Here is a 21,406-nt window from a genome sequence, read left to right as displayed (position 1 = left end):
GGCTACCCAGCATGGGTTCTCAAAAGAGCAGTCGCTAGGGTAACCGAGGTTGAGAGATCGAGTACTCTAGCTCAAATCGAGAAAGAAGCACTTGAAAGCGAAAATGATGAGGGTAACAACACACGCTTGATTATGACGTATAATGGTAACTCTACCCAGATACGCAAGGTAATCAATCGTCATTGGAACATCCTAAGAAATGACCCCATAGTTGGCAAGTCGTTATCAGAAAGACCCAGTATAACATACAGGAAGGGCCGTAGCCTCAGAGATTCTTTGGTGCATAGCGATCTGACAACTAATGTTGAAGGGAGGGGTCTAGATATAAAGGGCTTCTATCCATGCGGCCACTGTAAGGCGTGCAGTAACAGCAAAATGGTGAAAGAATTCTGGAATACGAGCACAAACACCATGATCACCATTTCTCAATTTCTTACATGTGCCAGCACTTTTGTCATATACGTGTTGGAGTGCCCGTGTAAACTACGGTACGTGGGCAGTACAACACATATGGCAAAAAAACGTGTACTTGAACACATGCGGGCTATCACCAACAATGATAAACAATATCCGATAGCCCGCCATTTTGCCAGTCACCATTTTTCAGATTACAAAAAGCTAAGATATTATGCAATTGAGCAGGTTCTACCGAAAGTGAGAGGTGGAAACCGTGTGCTAAGACTTCAAGACACATCATTGGTATGTGCACCCTTTTTCCCGAAGGCCATAACTTGGATGAAGAAATGGCCATTCATTTACAAGAGGAATGAGGGCTCTATGAGACTATATGTTTAATACTCAAGATATGATAAACAGTCATGATTTACATCGATGTATGACTATGCTGCAAAGTACTGTACATATACAACATACCTGTCTTGTTCATTGTTTTATCTTTTTATCTTTTATCCTAAAATGTGAGCTGGTAAAGGTCTTTATCTAACAAAACCTCATAAGTCTGACAACTACATTTCTATTTCCCACAGGAGGAAAGGAAGGGAATTGTCATCTATGGTGCCAACGTGATCCCTACCCTTTCTTCAGATCATCCTGCAGTCACAACACTGAGATAAGATTTTTAACATACACTTTTGACTTTATTACTTTGATTGTGTAATTGGGAAACCACGGGTTACTCTAAGGAGTAGGGAGTATTAAGATGGATGCCCGTTTATTTGTATTGTTACTTTCCACTTACAGTTTGCAGAAGGACTAATGGGTAGCATATACATATATCTGTTGCCTATAATCATGATTTATATACCTATAAATGTTTGTACCAACGAAATAGCCATCTTACATGAAGGACAGCGTTTTACCCACTAGCCAGGGTGTTTCACAATAACTTAGACGCTTCATGGATATATGTCTTTTCCATATTGGTATATTGAATACGTGACTGTGAGACGGATTGCGCATAAAGTCTAGCACCTACACGAGGATGCGCACCAATTACGAAAATATTACCCACTAATTAGGAGAATTCTAGCATAATCCCACATGGAACATGTAACGCGAAAACGAAGGACAGCGCTATACCCACTAGCCAGGGTGTTTCACAATAATTTAGACATTTGATGGATACTTTTTCATTTGCATTTGTTATATTTAGAGTGCAACTGCGAGACAAATTGCTTACATAGTCCAGCATATACACGAGGATGCGCACCTACTATGATAGCATTACCCATTATTCAGGGAAATTCGAGCATAACCTCACAGAAATGTACAACGCATACATACGAGTGTGCATAGGACAGCCCCTACATGATTTGATTATCAATTTGGATTATCAATTGTGGATCAATGAATATATACCGTAACATAAATACCATGTTTAAGAACAGTTATGCATTATTTTACATTATGTTAAGATGTTACAAGATGGCACCCGAAATACGGCTACCTGTTGTACTAACGGTGTCCTTTCACTATGTTTATTGACTACCAACACGGAAGTATATGTATTGGCATCTTTATTGAAAATCACTGTGTGAACAAGCCACCACGGTGGCGAAACGCGTCACGGTGGGTTTATGAAGTGAATAAACCCCCACTTGGATATGAACTAGAACCTGGTTTACTGTGTCAGAAGTTTTTGAGAGCACGAGTGGGATCCCGTTTTCTCGACATATTGATTTACCGGTTCTCCGCCGGTCTCGCGCCACCCCTCAACGGATTGGGAATGCTTAAGGAGGAACTTGGATTGATATATATATATATATATATATATATATATATATATATATATATATATATATATATATAGATATATGTCACGCTCACTCTCCGTCTTGTTTCACTTGCACTCGCGATCGGGTGCTTTCATGCGCGGTGATGGACACCGCGCAGACTTGAAATCCACAGCTCGCGGTACTCAAAGATGCACCAGCACTCACAGGAACGTTACAATTCCAGATTTATTTGGAATTGTTATACACAATCAGACGCGTTTCGGCTTGCCGCCTTTGTCAATAGAGGCCGGCGCCGACATGACACAGATTTAAATACAGCAGTACTGATTGACATAAACAAAGGACACCTTGACTTGCTCCAGTCAAGGTGTCGGCCATTGTTAAACGGGTAATTCAGTAAGGGATGAAATGAAATTATTCAAACATAAAGCAAACAATCTTATTATGAGTCCCACGTTGAGAACACTTATAAAGCATGCCATTATCTTGCCCTGAATGGGCTTAAATAATACATAGATTCTGTTATTTTCCCTTATATAACAATGAAACCTGGGAAGTACTGAACACTACAACACTCTCGCCCTGAATTGGCTTGTCCTCTGTCTACACCATCTGATATTCAAGGTGCATTACCTTCCCTCATATCTGAATACCCCAACAAGTTTTCCATCATTTTGATATCTCAGTACCGTACAAACTTCCAGAATCACATTAATGCAAAAAGCACTATAAGTGCACAGCCATTTCTTCCCCACTATTGAGACCACCTGGCCTCTTAGTTTGATTGTCAATAATATAGCGTGACTCCAGTCTACGCAATTGTAATTGCCTGTTGCCCCCTCTAACGTTCGCGGGCACTTGGTCCATACAGAAGAAACTCAAAAGATCTCTATTGCTCTGATGAAACACCTCAAAATGCCTCGCCACCGGATAGGTGGGATCCCTATTCTGTATGGCCCTGAGATGTTCCAAAATCCTAATCTTTGTGGGATGAATAGTGCTTCCAATGTAACGCAACCCACACGGACACACCAAACGGTACACCGTGTGGGTAGTGTTACAATTCATCAGACTCTTTATTTTCCTCGGTTCCCTCATTCCTGGTACTGTGTACTCCAGTACTTTCTTGCTGTTTCTACATGCCCTACACTTGGGACATGGGTAGAATCCCATTAGTTTACAAAATGGTGGTACTTTACTGACGCTCTCACAGTGACTCTGTACTAAGGTAGTGCGAAGGGATCTTGCTCTCCTAAAAGTTAATAGGGGGGCTTTGGGCAAATCCTTCCCTATCACTGGGTCAGATCTTAAAATATGCCAGTTTTTTGCAAAGATCTTCCTAATTTCCACAGCATCCCCTGAATAGTCTGTGATCATACTCAAGCTGTTGGTTTTGGTATCCTTTCCTTTTTCTTTTTCTTCCATACTAGCCGTACTGCCAACTAGCAAGTCTTTTCTGGGTTTCTTTTCTGCTTTTGACATGGCTTCCTCTAAAGTCTCCCTACGATAACCTCTAACCCTAAATCTACTCATGCTATCCTTAGCTGCTGTTAAGAAGTCACAAGGGTGCGTGCAATTCCTTTTAATTCTTAATAGTTCGCCATATGGGATGCTAGTTATTGTTTTTCCCGGATGGCAACTGCTTGCATGTAGCACGGAATTCCCTGCAGTCGGTTTCCTGTGCAATGCCGTGCACAGTCTTCCGTCTGTAGGGAACACCTTTAGGTCCAAGAAATTTACCACCTCCTTGCTCACTTCACCTGTGAATTTAAGGTTGAGGTTATTCATGTTGAGAACATCAATATACTCTCTAGCTGATTGTTCTGTGCCTCTATAGACGGTAAATAGATCGTCTATATACCTGTTCCAACTTAGAACACTATGGGTCCATTGTGCATTCTTCCCTACTGCCCAGGCCACCTGCTCCTCCCACCAGCCCACGAAAAGATTTGTGTAACTGGGGGCGAAGCAGGTGCCCATCGCGGTACCGCGTATCTGTTTAAATAATTGGTCCTGGAAGAGGAAGATATTATTCCACAAACAGAATTCCACAATCTCTACTATCATCTTGTTGTGCTTAGCTAGGTTCATAGGTTTTGTTCCTAAAAACCATCTCGCTGCTTCTATTCCTTGGAGATGGTCAATACTCCTATAGAGACTTGAGATGTCAAGTGTTATCATAACCATGTCATCATCCCAAATCAAACTTTCAATCCTTGTTAAAAAATCTTTAGTGTCCCTTGTGTATGAAGCAAGTTCTTTGACAAAATCAAAAAGGAAATAATCCACGAACCTGGACATATGCTCCGTCAGGCTCCCTATGGATGAGACAATCGGACGGCCAGGTGGGCAGGTCGCATTTTTATGGAGTTTTGGAAGATGGTAGAAGGTTGGCACTCGAGGGTGTTTGCATTCCAGATAGGCAAACTCTTCCTTACTCAACATCCCTCTATGGTACCATTTATTCAAGAGTGACCGATAGGTGCTGATACTCTCCTCAAATACTCTCCTTGTCACTCGGATATAACTTGTCCCATCATTCAATTGTGCCAAGGCTTCTTTTATATACTAGTCTTTGGTCATCAGAACTACATTCCCGCCCTTATCAGACGGTTTGCAAACAATATTCTTATCTTGTTTTAAGTCTGCAATCGCTTTCCTCTGCAGTTCTGTGATATTCCCCCCGCCCTTCTTTTTATTATTTGAGTTGCGGAGTTTGAGAAGGTCCATTGTTATCACATCCGTGAAGACGTCTATGGAGTCAGCTGGCATAAGCGGGCAGAATCTTGATTTAGGATTGAAAGGACTCCCAGGGTTAATTTGCACCCCTCCTGTCTGGTTCATACTTCGCGTTGATAATGGAATCAAAGATGTAGGGTTCCCTTCTTCTGCCAGGTTGTCTAAAACTGCTAGAGTTTCCACGTCGCCAGCTGTAAGATTGTCTTCCCTGCATATGTGATATGTGATTCAGTTCGGAGCAGAGCGTTCTTTTCCTTTGAAAAATTTCAACAGTTTCATTTTTCTACAGAATTTAAATAGATCAATTTTAGTTTGTGTATATTCCGATGTTTTAGTTGGGCAGAAGCTTAAGCCCAATTGTAGTACTTCCTCTTCGGCCTTGCTCAGTTTTCTTGGTGTTAAATTTACAACTGTAAGCACTTCTGTATTTATCTCTTGCTCCATTGTTTTTTGCTCCGAGTCACTCTTGGCGAGGCGCTGTAGCAGCTTATGCCAACGACGTTTGCTTTCTTTTGTCTTTGTTGTAGTTTTTCCGGTGGCTTCCCTCTCCCCCCTCTGCCCCAAGTTTCCCTGATAACTTGGAACTCCTCCAAAAAAGGGTCCGGTGCGGGGGCTGCAATTTGTGCAGATCCGGAAGCTCTACTTTCTCTTTCTCCTTCGTCTATATATATATGTATATGTATATCTTATGCAGTACAGAGGCTCAGACATGAGACTTCTGCTTCTTCAGCGGGAAAGATGTGATTCGGATGCACAAAAAGCAGGAAAACGCTGCCCTTGCCACTTCAGGGAAGCATTATTTTATTTCCCTGAGGAAACTCTTTCGCTCTTTGCTAGTGTTTTAACAAATATAGAGCCGTGTAATGGAAACAGGATTCTCTGTGTCTGTCCATGGAATCTATATATGATCTTTCCCCTTAGGGATTAATTTCACTTTTGATTCAATATTTCGAAGGATTAAGTCATCATGTTACAAAGCTCCAAGGAACTACTGTACTACCGGTGACCTTCTGAATTACATTCTGCCATTTGATAAGGGAGAGAAAATTGATTTAGTGAGGAGTAGAGTTTGGATGAGAACACACAGAGAAGCATGGAAAACGTAAAGTGTACGGTACCAGGTGCAAATTGGTATTTGTCGTTGATCATGAGGCTAATGAGAAAGGTGCTTCACTCGCCACTGAATATATGAACACAACCATGGTGCAAATATTAACAAACATCCTGAACACATTATGCTCTAGGGTGCTCTTGACATAGCAGAGATAACTGTGCCTGTGAGACAAAAAAAGGATCAGATGTGACTTTGAAACATTTGTTTCCCTTTATTAGCTCAGTGAGGCTGGTGTGTACCACACATATAAAAGAAAATCACAGGAGTTGTCATGCAATTAATGAAAACCAGAACAGTACATGTAAAATTGTCAAGAGTAAAAAAGCCAGCGGTAGACAGCCCTAGGGACTACATGTGCTGCTGATCATACGTTCATCAGCATTGACATATTTTCACCTACGAACCTTATAGTAGCTATGTCTGATTTCAGTGGCTCACAAAGAAATGCCCATCACACTGGTACATAAATTTAAAATCATCACATTATCTGGTATGGCTACTCCAGTTTATTTATGGATTCATTTTTTTATACTACAGTGATTACAGCCATCAGAAAGGATACATAATCATTGCCTAATCGCTTGTGAAACCAAATTAGTTTGTTTTCAACTGACCCAACTGCAAGCCACCTAGAAGCATTCCTCTCTGGCCCACACGTGCAGTGCTGCTCCCGGATCATGCTCAAAAGAAACCCATCACACACTGGTCTTGCTTGGAGGTTCCATCCCCTAGAAGTCTGAAAGAGTTGGTGTCCTGAAGCACTCATCAGTATCCACCATTTGCTATAGATACAACTACCATCAGTAAGGCATTTATGCCGGGCAAATTTATACTGCGGGTAATAATGCCATGGATCCCTTTGAGCAGCAGCACTAACACGAACAGCTCCAAAAGAAATGTTTATATCTTCTCTATCTAGTCTTCTTTCATGTAACCAAAGTTTAGCAGCTGTGCTGCACAACCTAGCATGGAGACCAAGGACAAAACTGGTAGTCATAGTTTTGTCCTCAACTCTAAACAACAGCAACCTCTCAAAAGAGTGCTATCCTTCTCAAGCATTGTTTTTTCAGTTTTTGATGTCTGACCTCTTTTCAGTCAGGTGCTCTACTTCCAATAGTTACTAACGGCATCCCAACTGGCCAATATGACCATATTTATACTGTGTTCATACTTTGAACACACACATCTGGAACAAACAGTTCACCCACCAGAGACACCACAAAATAAATATATTTTAACAGAATATGCTGTGACAGACGCAGACAAGATTTTTTGGATAAACAATCTCCTTGTACAGGTAATGACCAAAAGCAACGATTAACCTCCCTGCTTCTTTAATGGCTGTTTTGTGTCACTAAGTTTAAAACATGAAATATCACCCAAACGTTGCAGTGTCCCATTTTTATGTGATATAAAAGAGTGAGTTTTCTCTTGAACACACTCTCGTAAATGAATGTTTGCCAATTTACTGGATTTTCGTCCACTAATTATTATCCAAATGCTGTGGCTCATTGCACTGAGGATTAGTGGTGTTTTCACTTAGCATAGGCCCAAGACATGTTAAAGGCACCAATGTTGAGCAATTTTGCACAGATGAAGGGCAATATGTACTAGCCCTGAAATACACTTGCATTGATTGACAGGTACAATAATTCAATGTTGCATTACGCAACCTGTGAAAGTGACATTTCTTTTTACTAGGAATCAATGTAAATGTTTCGGGGGAAAAATAACATGCCCAGCACCACTGCAAAGTTGGCAAGTACAAGTACAATATTGCAAGCCCTGGGAACAATTTATGTGATTTTGAATCTGAAGAGCAATGAGGAAAGCTGTCTTCAAGGAAAGAATATCGTTCAGGCCAGTGATAAAAAACGAAACCATAACAACATGTCTATTCATTAAAAAAATCGCACACTTTATATAGTCATGTCAGCAATCCAGGGCAAAATAGAATGTATTTAACATTTAATCACATAAATTTAAAGGCAAAAAAGGTAATGCATCTGGTCCTTGAACACATACTATGATATACTACGTATTGATTTCTTAAAAATAATTTATTGCTTTTAATATTTTTTTTACAACAGAATATACTCAAAATCCAGAAAGAGAAAAAAATTGTAAACTTTAATTTGGCATTCACAGAATTAAGCATGTTAAAATACCTGCATTTTAAACTACCAAGGAACATGAGATATGCAGATTAAAGCCGTTACTGCTGTAACAGGGAACCCCTGAAAACGTATTTTATTGCTATCTACTTACATAGAAATAAGGAAGCAAAGGAATAAAAAAAAGGGGGGGAGCAAGTGTCTGGCAACAGACACTGCGAAATCTATTAGAAAAGAATATGCTGGTGAAAAATGAATGCAGTGCTCAGAGAAAGCTGCATTGGCCTCTGATAAATAACATTGTGATCTATTTAGTTCTACAGGAGTAGTTGTAGAAGGAAAACCATTAGTTTTGGACATGGGCAGCTTTGATACGCCTTGTGGTACCTACTAAAAATGAACATATATGGAACGACAAACAGCAGTAGAACTCTAAGCTATACACCTCAGAGGAGCGACATTGACAATTGTTTCTGCCGAAAGACTCCACATTCTGGTGACAAGCTTGATTCCCTAAAACAGTAGTTGTCTACAGTAGCAATGCCATCAGGAAAGTTGTCATGGCCCTTCGGGAGGCCATGTTAGTGCACAGTGTCACACTGCCCCAGTGCAGGCTGGCATCTCCAGCTTTGGCACCTGACTCCAGTCTGACAATTGTTATGCATCCTAAGTATAAATATTTCACTGGCCATTTAAAAAAAATATTTTAGTCATCTTATCATTCAAAATAAATAGGATAACTGCAACTGATAAATACGTCTTCGTTGGTAAACAAAGGAATGAAATATCTGATATTCATACAGAATGCATAGGCTGACGGCTGCCATCCTAGAACCGGGCCAACAAGATTACTGGCTTCATTCGTGAACGTAGCGTTCACACATAAACAAATACATTGTAGAAATCCGAGTGCTTCAGAGGTACCGCGCTCTAAGTTTAAAACTACATAAGCATTTGATCAATATTGTATTTTTAAAAGGTCTCAGAAACTTAGCTCTGAGACTAAGGTTGATGCGCAACAAAATATTAAAAAAGATATTATGATTACCCCATAAGAGACTTCATAAAAAATTATACTATTTTCTACAAAAATTTAGATGACAAATTTGGATTCGCCTAACAATTTTGGTGTACAAAACTGCAAAATAAAAACAAGTAGCACAAAAGTGTGGAGAGTATTTTTGTCAAAGTGATAAATAATCCTATTTCGTGTTGATTTAGGGAGCGGGGGAAATTTCTTGACAAAATATATAGGTGGGATCCCACCTCAATGGGAAAAATGTGCGTAAAGCGTTTATTTGTACACTCCACAGAAACACACACACGCACACAGTTCTTTTTACAATCAAATATATATATGTATGTAAATATATATACATATATATGTATATATACATATATAAATATATATATATATACCATAAATTTAGCTCCCTAAATATGTTAGTGTACAATATTGTTCACCTCATATAATTACATTTAAATATTATTGATTAAGAAAAAGTCTGCATTTTTCAAAAGAAGGCTGCATTTACAGTGCATAGCTGTAACAAATAAAGAACATTGTCATACAGTATATACACAAAATAAAAATACTCCATTTAACATTTTCAAATACTTTAACTACACATTCAAATGTAGTGTAGAAACTATCTGGTCATTTCCCAGATAGAATGTAGTTATACCTGGCTCTCGCCTTAATGTAACACCACATCCACGCGTCAAGAAGAAAAATGCTGAACAAGCTGCACATTTGACCATTTGCAAGGCGTTTTAAAAGCTTGACGTGGCAGGTCGACATTTTTAATATCTGCATGGGTGTCAGAATTGAGGACCATACCTCCAGAAACTTCAACTGTCTTCAGCAGAAAAGTCATCCTACTTCATTAAGTTACCCACCCTCCCAGCCAAAACTCTAAAAACATTATTATGACTTTAAGTATGTGATTCAGTCTTGATTTTTCTTCTTTAGTCTCAAAAGAAGTATTTGTATATATAAAAGAGTGCATTGTATTGTAGCTATGATCAACTATATGTTAAGTACATTAGTATAACTTTTCATATGCTGAAGTTTCTTCCCTTCACAGTTTCCTGTGTTTGATTAATATAGGGTCAGGTGTTTTGTCCTCATTTTCTTTTTGAACACAAGGAGTGGCCATGTTCATCATCTTCCCAGGGAAAGCAAGGGATCTGACACCCATGAACACATTTGTTTGTTCGACATTTGTTCTGTCTTTCCACTCTTCAGCAGCTATGTTCATGTAAACCTTTGTAGAACAGAGTGTAAATCAGGAGAAATTCCTTAGCTTCATTTTCAATATTCTTATTGATGGACATACTGTCCATGAGGTATTCTCCATCCGTCCACTGTCTTCAGCCCTGCTGCATGTTACCTGCGAAGGCTTCTCTGAGCTTCTTTGAGTAAACTGTCAAAATCCATGGAGTCATATTTGCTCTTCGTGGAAGCAGGGTCAAAGTCATCTGAGTTTGAATCTGATACAAAAACAAAAATTGATTCACATATTAATTGGAAGTGCATAAAATGAATTCCAAAACAATAAGGTATAAACACAACTCAATAGAACTGCTCCAAATATAGAGTCAGGATGTAATATAGTAAACCATTTACCCATGGTTGGCTCATAATTGTATTGTATACCTGTCAACAGAAACTCATTTTCTCTCTACAGCTATGACAAGACATCGGATTTCCCATCACACTACGGTTCCTTTAAGACCAAGTGGCGGTGCAGGTGAGAAATTGTATCAATTAAAATGGAATAGCGACCTTCTACAAGGAACACTAATATGAAGGAATATAAAGTGATTGCGATGAAAAAGATGTTTTTATGAATATTCATGAGATGGATGTTGGTTGCTAGGAGAAAAGTGCTGCCTTCTCTGTGATGTAAACTTCCAAAAACAGTATGACCAAATTTATTAGAGTACTCGTTGAGTACGATACGTGAGGTTACATTACTTAAATCTTTTGATAGACTACTGATAGATCAGCAATAAACACAAAGGGTCTGGTTTCGAGTTTGGTAGAAGGATTACTCCACCACAAATGTGATGGATATCCTGCCCGCCTTAGTGCCATAATGTATAATGCACGTGTAATAAGATGGATGAGATATCCGTCATGTTTATGAAGGAGTAACCTGTCTGCCAAACTCTAAATCGTGTGCATAGTGTACTGGAAGCAAATACAAATTTGTAGTTCTTGTGTCTTGACCTGTGACTTTAGCAATTAGGTAGTTTTTCTTCTTTTTAACATATCGAGTTTTTCTTTATAAATATTATAGGTCTGAGCGAAAAAAGTCTTCACAATGCAGCAAGAAGTTTTGGAGCTGCAAAGGCCCTGCCACCAATAAAAGGCACTGTAGTTTGATATAGTAGCAATATTTCTGATACGTTCAGAAATTAATGTTATATACCTTAAAACACATTTTTCTTCATTAAACCGTATAATGATATTTCTAAAAAAAAAACATATTAAAGTAAATGTAGAGTAGATACATGTATAGAAAATGAGTGGGTAGTAAATTGTGTTTGTTATTGTCATTATTTGTCTGTCATAATACAGAAAATAGGTTTTCAAAGAGACATTTCCATTCAAATCTGTTACATCTAACCACGGGAAAGTTGTAACATACACCTGCACATAATAATATTTTAACAGTCCCAACAAACAACACTATGTACTATCAGAGACATTGTGCTGTTTTGGACAAAATTTTCTCTAACTCCTCTGAATGTCCAGTCGAATACAAATGCCGCAACTATTAGCCCAATCCATTTCTCAGCTTTTTACTCTTACATTTTTTTTCCTAAGACAAAAACACCAATCTTTAACTTGTAACTCCCATGAGATAAAACATGTGATGGGTGAAAAAGCCTCTCGTTTCTTCCTGCAAATTACTTTTGGGAGATGAATGGTAAGTCCAAGAAAAAGCTTCACATACAATGTTACAGCCTTGTTATTTCCACTTATGACACTTCTGCCTGTCACAATAATATTTATAATGCTGTGCTTGCTTCTCTGGGAAAGAAAAGAGCAGTGTAATCATGGGACAAAATGCTGAAATCTTCAAATGTTAAACCCTTGAGAAAAATATTGTTTAGTGTTATGTAGCTTTGTGTCCATTGAAAAATCCATAAAAACTTAAATACAAAGAATAAGCAACAGCTGGAGGAGAAACCCTGGGAGCTGAAGATGTGTTGGGTTTGAGATACTGGGCAGCAGGTAGTGGGACCTCAAAGATTTAGCACCAGAGCAACAAGAATAATTAGCTACCGCAAGGATGAGGATTCTGCTGAACCCCCTTCTTTTAAAACAAACTACTTTGCAGAACCCTGATGGGCCAAAATATTTACTTATAGCTGTAGAGATCTTGAGCTGTATTCAGGGACACTGGAAGTATATGACAGGCAAACACCAACTTATGCAGCAGGATTGACTAAATCGTGCAACAAGAAAAGGCAAATTATGTGGTATAAGGCAGCACTTTTTTTGTAGTATTACTTCACTATTTTATAGCTTTTACACATGGTAATACTGCCTGGGAAAATATTTCACCTCATAAGTACCAGTTTAACAACCAAATAATACAGAAATAAGCCATTGAAAGTTGACCAGTTAACCTTTGCAAAGAGCCCTCATCTGTTTGTGAACACATGCTGCCATGGTTTTAGTACGTTTTAAACTGTTGGAGCTACAAACATTTTGTTTGTTAAAATCTGCAGATTATACAGAAGATGATGGATTATGTGGCAAATGCAGCACATCCACTATTATGCAAAATCAGCCCCAGCTGCAGAATCGCATCATTCCAGTGGCCATGGCTTTATGTTGGCATGCCTACGCCTGCTGATCCTTATAAGGCACACTCAACTGGATGAAAAGAAAGAAGGCTGGCTTGTGAGATATTTGTGCACTCTACAGGTGAGAGTTTGGATCTTACATGCAAAAAACTTACCTCGCAGGCTAGGGGGAATAACAGGCATATTCACTTTTTTGTCTAGCTACAGACAGCGTTAGCTGTATGCCAGATGTTTTGTTAACAATTCTATAATATATACACAGAGTGGACTTTGGTTCCGCCTCAGAGGAGTACTTCTCAGTAAGTTCATGCTATTGGTTGCTTGGTGTATCACTCTGCCTCCAGTGGGGTGCTTGAAATGTAATGCATGAGGAATCATTTCACATCTAAAAAGTACACTTCATCATCAGTTGCTCAATTCTTTACGTTATACATGTAGTCTGTACATAAAGCAATCATTTTGACATTATGGTTCAAAGCAACAGGTTTTTAATGCTCTGTGCAGGACTTGTGTGTGAGCCAGACCTTACTCTATTAGGTTTTACCTTTGTAGAATGGCACAGTTTGACCTTAACATTGCCCTTTGAAGTATCACAGGATCAGCAAGAAAAACCACAATTGCACAATAATTCATTCAGCTGTCATGGTGTAGGCTACCCTATCTATCACCAGTGCTATTTTTCTGTGACTCGAACTTGGCTTTTTACTTGCACCCACACCAAGTGCCTATAGTGTACAACAAACATGGTGGCTCTTCTGTTTCTGCAACAGAGGGAGCTACTTATACATTTAGCATGACCAGGGGCAGCTGGTCACCCTGCCTGCAGGCTACTGCTGCTATTCAGTTTGTCCTGTGTCCCCTTTACATTCTGCTATCATCCTCTGCTTGTGTTCAACGCATCTGGTGGCTCCCTGTCACTCCACCGTCGGGCAACTACTTCAGTGAGCCAGGCAGCTCTTTCTCATCCTGCCATCAGGTCACAACCAACAAGCACTGATTAAGCCAGTGGGTCTGTGATAGTGTGTTGTGGTACTTCAAGAAAAAAACTCAGAATATAGAATTGTAGCTAGGACATAGAATGGTAGCTAGGTTAGGAATGTTGTATTTTAGAAAAGATGGGCAGTTAGGATCTAGACAGTGGTTAGAAGACAGCATACAAGAAAGGCTGTTGGAAATAAGGAATTATTTTGAAGATACTACAAAAGCCTACCTTTAGCCTCAGACGGGGTCTCAAAAGTAACTAAAAATGCACGCCAGCCTGCTTGACCTTGCCAGTGACTGCTATGTCAACTATGGTAAAGCTCCAACGGCATCCTTGATACGCCAACCTCACATAAAAGAAATACAGAAACTCCTCAAAATGTTTAGGCCTCACCATTGGTTAGCATAAATGACCTCAATACTTACTCTGAGAAAGGTACTGGAGCATATAAGAAGCATTTTCTTATATGTTGCTCTATGTCAGAATATCAAGGAAAAAATATTGTCCTGTCAAAATATCCTGGCCAACATATCTACTACAACAATATTGTGAAGGTAAGAAGGTAAGTATAGTTAATTATCGATTTATTAAACTCCACTTTTTGAATATCTATCTAGATCTCTCTCTCTATACATATACATATATATACTGGAGGTACCTAGTGGGCTAGTTGGACCCTAGGGACCCTCAGGATTCAAATAACTTAATCTCCCAACTAAAAACGGCCACAGGGCGTGCTTACACAGTGGTGAAGGGAGGGGATGGGGCATCAGTTAACGTGTGCAAACAAGCCCTGTAGTGCGTTTTAAGTTTGGGAAATAATTCCCCTTCAAACCTGAGGGACCCTGGGGCCAACTAGACCACCAGGTGCTTCCAGTAAGCGCCACTGCACTGCGTTGCAGAGAGGTGCTCTAGGCCGTGCCACTTTTTACACCTCTCTGCAACGCAGCTCTGTGGCACTTACTGGAGGTACCTAGTGGGCTAGTTGGACCCTAGGGACCCTCAGGATACAAATGAACTTAATCTCCCAACTAAAAACGGACACAGGGCATGTTTACACAGTGGTGAAGGGAGGGGACAGGGCCTGAGTTAACGTGTGCAAAAACGCCCTGTGGCCCGTTTTAAGAGGTAGTTTTAATCCCCCTGCCCTATTATATACTAGGGGCTTACAGAGGAGGTCATGCTAATCACAGGGGGACCCCAACGCATAATGTTCCCTAGTTTATGTAGGTGTTTTCACTGTATTCTGAGTGTCTTTTAACATAGCACTGGCTCTAGGACTGGTTAGTCAGACTCAGTTACAACCAGTATCCGTCTGAAAAAGTTGAGGGTACAGGATGATTTTGCAACAAGGCTTCTTTCTGCTCTTCTTTTTGTTCTTTCTGCACGTTATCCTTCTTCCTGCACTTTTCTTCGTCTTTGAGGACTTCTGTTGCTTCTTTCTGCACTTCTTTTTTTTCTTTCTGTGCATTTTTTCTTCTTTCTTCACATGTCCTATCTCTGTAGGCATAGTTAGAAATTAGCATTTAAAAAACCTTTGAAATTCACAGAAAAAACCATAGGTTTCAGGCACGTTATAGTTAGGAATTAGCATTTAAAAAACCTCAGAAATTCACTGAAAAAACCATAGGTTTCAGGGGTGTTATAGTTAGCTGGACTTTTCACTTGTACAAAACCATTGAAATTCCCCCGTTATAGTTAGTTCAGCTAACTATAACTCGCGCGCCCGCAATGCACTGCTGATGACGTCACATATTACATCACTCATGACATGGTCAGTGACATCACTCATGACATCACTGATGACATCTCAAATGACATCACTGATGACATCATCCAGTGAATGTGTGTTTTTCTGAAAATTAAATATGTTTTATATATGTATATCTCAAGGTCGATGGAACAATAAATGGGTATATAAGTGTCTAAATGGATGATTTGTTTTTGAAAAATTGATTGTGTAACTGACTGATTAAGTGTATCATAGTGAATACATGGCTTAGTGAGTAATGTTTAAATATGTATATATCTATATCAGTCTCTCACTTTGTGTATAAGTGGCTGCATGGGTTGGTGAGTAGCTACATGGGTGTCTATATAGGTTATTAGTTGGTTTTTTGAGTATCAGTCTGAGTGTCTGCATGGTTCGGTGGGGGGTATTACGTAGTGCATAGGTGCATGAATGAGTGGCTCACTCTTTGTATGTGTTGAAGACAGCATGTGTGCAGGACTGTATGGGTGGATGAGTGTGTGTATGGGTGTGTTAGTGAGTGAATGACTGTCTCAATAGTGTCTTTATGAGTAACTACATATGTTTTAAACTAGTATATGTGACTATTGGTGTATATAAGTGAGTATATGTGAGAGTGAGAGATTGAAAGAGTTCCTGTATGAATAAGTATGTGTTTCTATAAGTTATTGTTTAAAAGACTAAGTATGTTTAAGTTTCCGTAGAAGTAAGTGTGGTGGTGTGTGTATAACTGTATATGCAAATAAATGTATGTTTGATTCTTTATTAGCATGAGTGACTATGTGTGTGAGTAACTCTATGGATGAGTGGCATTGTGTAACAGGATGTATAGGTGTATGAGTACATATGATGAGTGAATACATGTATGAGTGACTGTATAGGACTGTTGGTGAATGAGTGGATGTGTATGTGGATCTTAGAATTACTGAAGAGGTTGTTGTAACTGGTATTGGTATGTCCATTGTTTTGAAAAGTTTAGTCTCTATTTTTGAATGTGTGTATCAAAGGTTATATTAGGGTGAGAGGAGGTCTGCCACTCTATCACAAGGATGATGTCATCAGTGATGTCATCAGTGATGTCATTTGAGATGTCATCAGTGATGTCATGAGTGATGTCACTGACCATGTCATGAGTGATGTAATATGTGACGTCATCAGCAGTGCATTGCGGGCGCGCGAGTTATAGTTAGCTGAACTAACTATAACGGGGGAATTTCAAAGGTTTTGTACAAGTGAAAAGTCCAGCTAACTATAACACCCCTGAAACCTATGGTTTTTTCAGTGAATTTCTGAGGTTTTTTAAATGCTAATTCCTAACTATAACGTGCCTGAAACCTATGGTTTTTTCTGTGAATATATATATATATATATATATATATATATATATATTACCAGTGCCACTGGGTAGTTATAGTTAGGAAATGTAGGATTAGTTATATTTAGGTAATGTCTTATTTGGGTTCTAATTACTCAACGAAACGATCCAATAAAGTGCCACTTTTGGATTACTTTGAACATTGAAAGTTTCAGGGATATTCGTCAAGTAGGGGCCAACAAAAAAGGGTGTCCCAAACGCGTTTTCCTCACTCATTTTCCCATAGGAACTTTGGACATAACTACAGCCCAAACTGCTGAATATATTTATACCAAATTTGGCAAAAAGCTAGACCTTGGTCCACAAACAGTGCTTTTTAGGTCTCGCCTGACCCAGTGCATTCGCTGGTCTGGCGAGACATTTTGTGAGGGCTCCAAAAAGTGCTACCAGGCCAGCCTAGACCTACAGTGCATGTGCGCGGGCGCGCGCGTCGCGCTTTACCGTGATTACTTTCACTTTCGCGGCCGCATTGATGTTCTCCGTGAAGCTTCAATAGATTGCAGCAGTTAAAACAAGCATTGGCATAGCCAATAGGCCTCGCTTTTGGGACCTTATAAGTGTTTAGTTATGCAACTGTTGCATGGTTAAACACTTATAAGGTCCCAAAGGCAAGACCTATTGGCTATGCCAATGCTTGTTGTGATTTGGTATAAATCCGTCCAGGTGTTTGTGAGGAAATAATGCAAAAAAATTGTATATATCATCTACATGAGGTTCCGCAGACCTAACAGATCTCTCGTAGATATTGGATTGGTTGCACCAAATGGTGGGAGCCAACATTAGTACTCTGGACCTGGTCCGAAATCCAAAAGAAATTGTGTAAAAAGATATAAGGGGCCTAATCCCGCAGTATAAAAATGTTTCCTTTGGGGGGAGGTGTGCATGCTTTTTCCCTGAGCCTCTGTGCGGCCCCGGGGACCCCATTCCCCATGGTCGAAATCCATAAATAAAGGGGAGAGGGCTGGGTAGACATCTTCCCTGAGCCAAAATGGGCCCCGGGGACCCCATCCCCCGGGGCCAAATGGTTAATTATAAGGGAGGGTGTCACAGCCCCCCTCCCTGAGCCTTAAAAGGCATTGGGGACCCCAATAAAAAGGGAGGGGGCCATGCGATCCCCTCACTGAGCCTGTTATGGCCGTGTGGACTCCATCCCCCAGGGCCAGCTCACAGACTGTGCCCTGGGGAGCCTACCTCTAGGACACAGTAGTTTGGCTGCCTACATCAATACCTGTCTGAAACATTTTTTAAACTCGAGCTAGGCAAAACAAGCATGCCTTCCCTGACTGCAGCAGCGTGGGAAAGGAAGGCATGCCTGCTCTCAGCTGGTGAGAGATTTAAAAATGCTCACACCGGATGGGAGCAGACTATTGTTTACATGCCGGCATGATAACAGAAATAATATTTTTCCTGCCCAGAGTGATAATGCAATAACCAGCTGCTCCCTCCGGCCGGGAGCCATGCCAGCTCTAGCTGCATGCGGAGAGCCAGCTGGTGCTGTGAGGCCTCTCCCATGGCTCCCAAAAGGCTGCTTGGTGGGTACCTGGGTGGCACCCACCACCCTATAATTAAGACAGGCCCTTGGTATGGGGTTGTTAGGGCCATCTAATGCATGGGGAGGGAGGCTGCGTGGCCCCCCCTCACCTATTTAATGTCATGCAGCCCCCGGGAATGGGGTCCCCGGACCCTAATAAGGTTCGGGGAGGGGACCATGCAGCCCCCCTCCTTTTGTAATGTCATGTTGCTCCAGTAGATGGGATTTCTGGGGCTTAATAAGGCTCTGGAAGAGGGCCCGGTAGCCCCCTCCCTTTTTTAATGGCGTTTGGTTTTGGGGATGGGGCACCAGGACCTCCCTTTTCTAAGGTATTCTGGCCAGTGGGATTGAGTCTCTGGGGTCTATTAAGGCTTAGTATGGGAGGGGGCCTCATGGCCCCTACCCCCATTTTCTATGGAATTCGACCAATGGGGGATGGGGCCCAGGGCCTTTTAAGGGTCTGGGTAGGTGGTGTACACCCCCTCCCCTATATTTAAGGACTATTCCATAACTATGCCGTAAATTAGAGAGGAAATGGAGACTTGAGGATAACTCATTCACCCATACGGAATATAAATTATCCCTGTAAACATATAAGAAACTCATCCTTAGGGAAAAGTCTTCCTATTTCACCAAGAAAATTATAGCAGCTGACAGATGCTCTAAAGCCCTATTTACTAAAGTAAAGAATCTGTCCAAGCTGTCAACTGCACCAGATATTAACATCAGTCAGGAGTTTTGCAACTCTTTAGCAGAATCTTTTCAGCACAAGGTTAAGCCTGTTTTCAACATCTTTGTGCTTCAGGACAATTGCCTAGCTCAGACCCGTGTCAAACTCAATAAGATACAACCCACAATTCATGTCAAGTAACAATGTTCACCAGAGTCAGCTCCCCCAATCCTTTTTTCCTTAACTGCTCTGACTATTGAACAGACTTCCAAAATTATTGGTGCAATTAAATCAGGCTCACCCTCAAATCCATGCCCCCCCTTAACTTTTGCATATGTCTCCAGAAATCATAGCTATCCCCCTCACAGTGATTTTTAACACCATGTTCACAACAGGGTGCTTTCCAATGGAGTGAACGAAAGCCGCTATACTTCCGTTATTAAAGAAATCTAATCTGGTAGCCAAGGAGACTCTTAATTATAAACCTATAGGGAGACGCCCTTTTCCTGCTAAAGTGATCAAGAAAGCTATTAACATCAAACTGTCCTCCTTCGTCAATGATAATGATATTTTGGATTCCTCCCAATTTGGATTTCGTGCTTACCATAGCACAGAACTGGCCCTTATTACAGCCATGAGGAGCTCAGGCAGGCTTTAGATGGTGGGGGGGAACGCTGCCCTGATCCTTTTGGACCTATCAGCTTTTGATACTGTCCCTCATGAGCTGCTGGGCTCCTTCCTGTCCGAATGATCTCAGGAAGTTGCGCTGGGGAACTATGTTTCACCTTCCTTTTCGCTGCTTTGTGGAGTTCCTCTGGGATCTTCCCTGAGCCCAATGCGTTTTAATCTTTATGTCACACCTCTTGCCAGACAAGCAAAAAGTTATGGTTTTGCCCTTGTTTCCTAAGCAGACGATACACAGATTATTGTCTCTGTGAGCAGTACACCCAGCATTACAGCCATCAGCTTTCATGACTGTATGAGCCATATAGCCAATTGGATGACAAGCAATTTCTAAAGCTGAATTCATCTAAGACTGAGGTTTTGGTGTTGGGAACAATCCCTCATTTTGGACAGATAGCTGGTGGGCGGTCCAACTTGGTTCTTTACCTAAACCAGTGCCCAAAGTAAAAAACTTGGCAGTCATCTTTGATACCAAGTTGTCCTTTGAAGCAGGGGTGTAACACAGTCCCGCGTAGCCCCGGCGGTGCGGGGGGGGGTCCCAAGCTCCAGGGGGCCCCCTCAGCACAGCACTTTGACCGGAGAGCTCCTGATTGAGTCCAGAGGAGGCCCATCCACGTACCTTGCACGGAGGACCCCCGAGTTTCGTTACGCCAGTGTTTGAAGCACAAACCAATTCGGTCACCTCAGCTTGCTTTTTTATCCTAAAGATGTTAAGGAAGATTCATCCCGCTATATCTATGAACTTAAGGAAAACTGTGGTATCTGTGCTGATATTTTCAAGATTGGATTATTGCAATACCCTCTTTACCAGTGCCCCCAAGCACAGCATTCAAAAACTACAGACTGCCCAGAATGCAGCTGCAAGAGTACTCCTAGGTATCTCTAAATTGGACTCTGTCTCCACAGCTCTGCTTCATCTTCACTGGTTGCCGGCAGCCAAGCGGATCCGGTTTAAATCACTTTGCATTGCCTTTAAATCACTTAACAACTTGGGGCCTTTGCAGCTGGGGAATTTAAGTAAGCCATATATTCCAGCTAGATCGGCCAAACTTGGAAGCCTAATTGCTCATAGAGTTAGCAGGGCCAGGTGGGGTGCAAGAGTTTCACTGCTACAACAACTAAACTGTGGAATTCCTTGCCAACCTCGCTTAAAAAAGAGACTAGCCTGCTAAAATTTAGAAACGGCTAAAAAACCTGTTTTTAGGGCATAATTTTCATGCTCAGTCTGATATGATCTGTATGAGTTTAGGGCAGCGCCTAGACACCACAGGGGATTTTGTCACCTATCTCCCCTCACATCTAGGCTTCCTTTGTCTCACTGTCTGGAAGAAATACACAACCCACAATGCAGAGCCATTTGCAGTAATGTGTCCCAGGATACTGGCAGGAAGGCATAGTTGGTTTAGGAAGGAAACTGACAACTTTCTA

The 21,406-nt window shown here is 40.8% G+C and overlaps 1 protein-coding gene across 1 annotated transcript in view; it reads right to left on the bottom strand.

Annotated features, from left to right (window-relative positions):
- Nucleotides 1-10,302: 10,302 nt before the first annotated feature.
- The window catches only part of PPARGC1A (PPARG coactivator 1 alpha), a 251,353-nt gene continuing 240,249 nt past the window's right edge, over nt 10,303-21,406 (bottom strand). Inside the window, exon 13 of the mRNA XM_085642344.1 lies at nt 10,303-10,655. Coding sequence (XP_085498470.1) covers nt 10,552-10,655 — 104 coding nt within the window. The 3' untranslated portion in view covers nt 10,303-10,551. The remainder of the gene's footprint in view (nt 10,656-21,406) is intronic.

The sequence above is a fragment of the Triturus cristatus genome, chromosome 2_2 (genome assembly GCF_964204655.1).
Source record: "Triturus cristatus chromosome 2_2, aTriCri1.1, whole genome shotgun sequence".
In the NCBI taxonomy this organism is placed as follows: domain Eukaryota; kingdom Metazoa; phylum Chordata; class Amphibia; order Caudata; family Salamandridae; genus Triturus; species Triturus cristatus.
The sequence above is the reverse complement of the archived record's forward strand: the minus strand, read 5'-3'. Positions and strand labels throughout refer to the sequence as shown.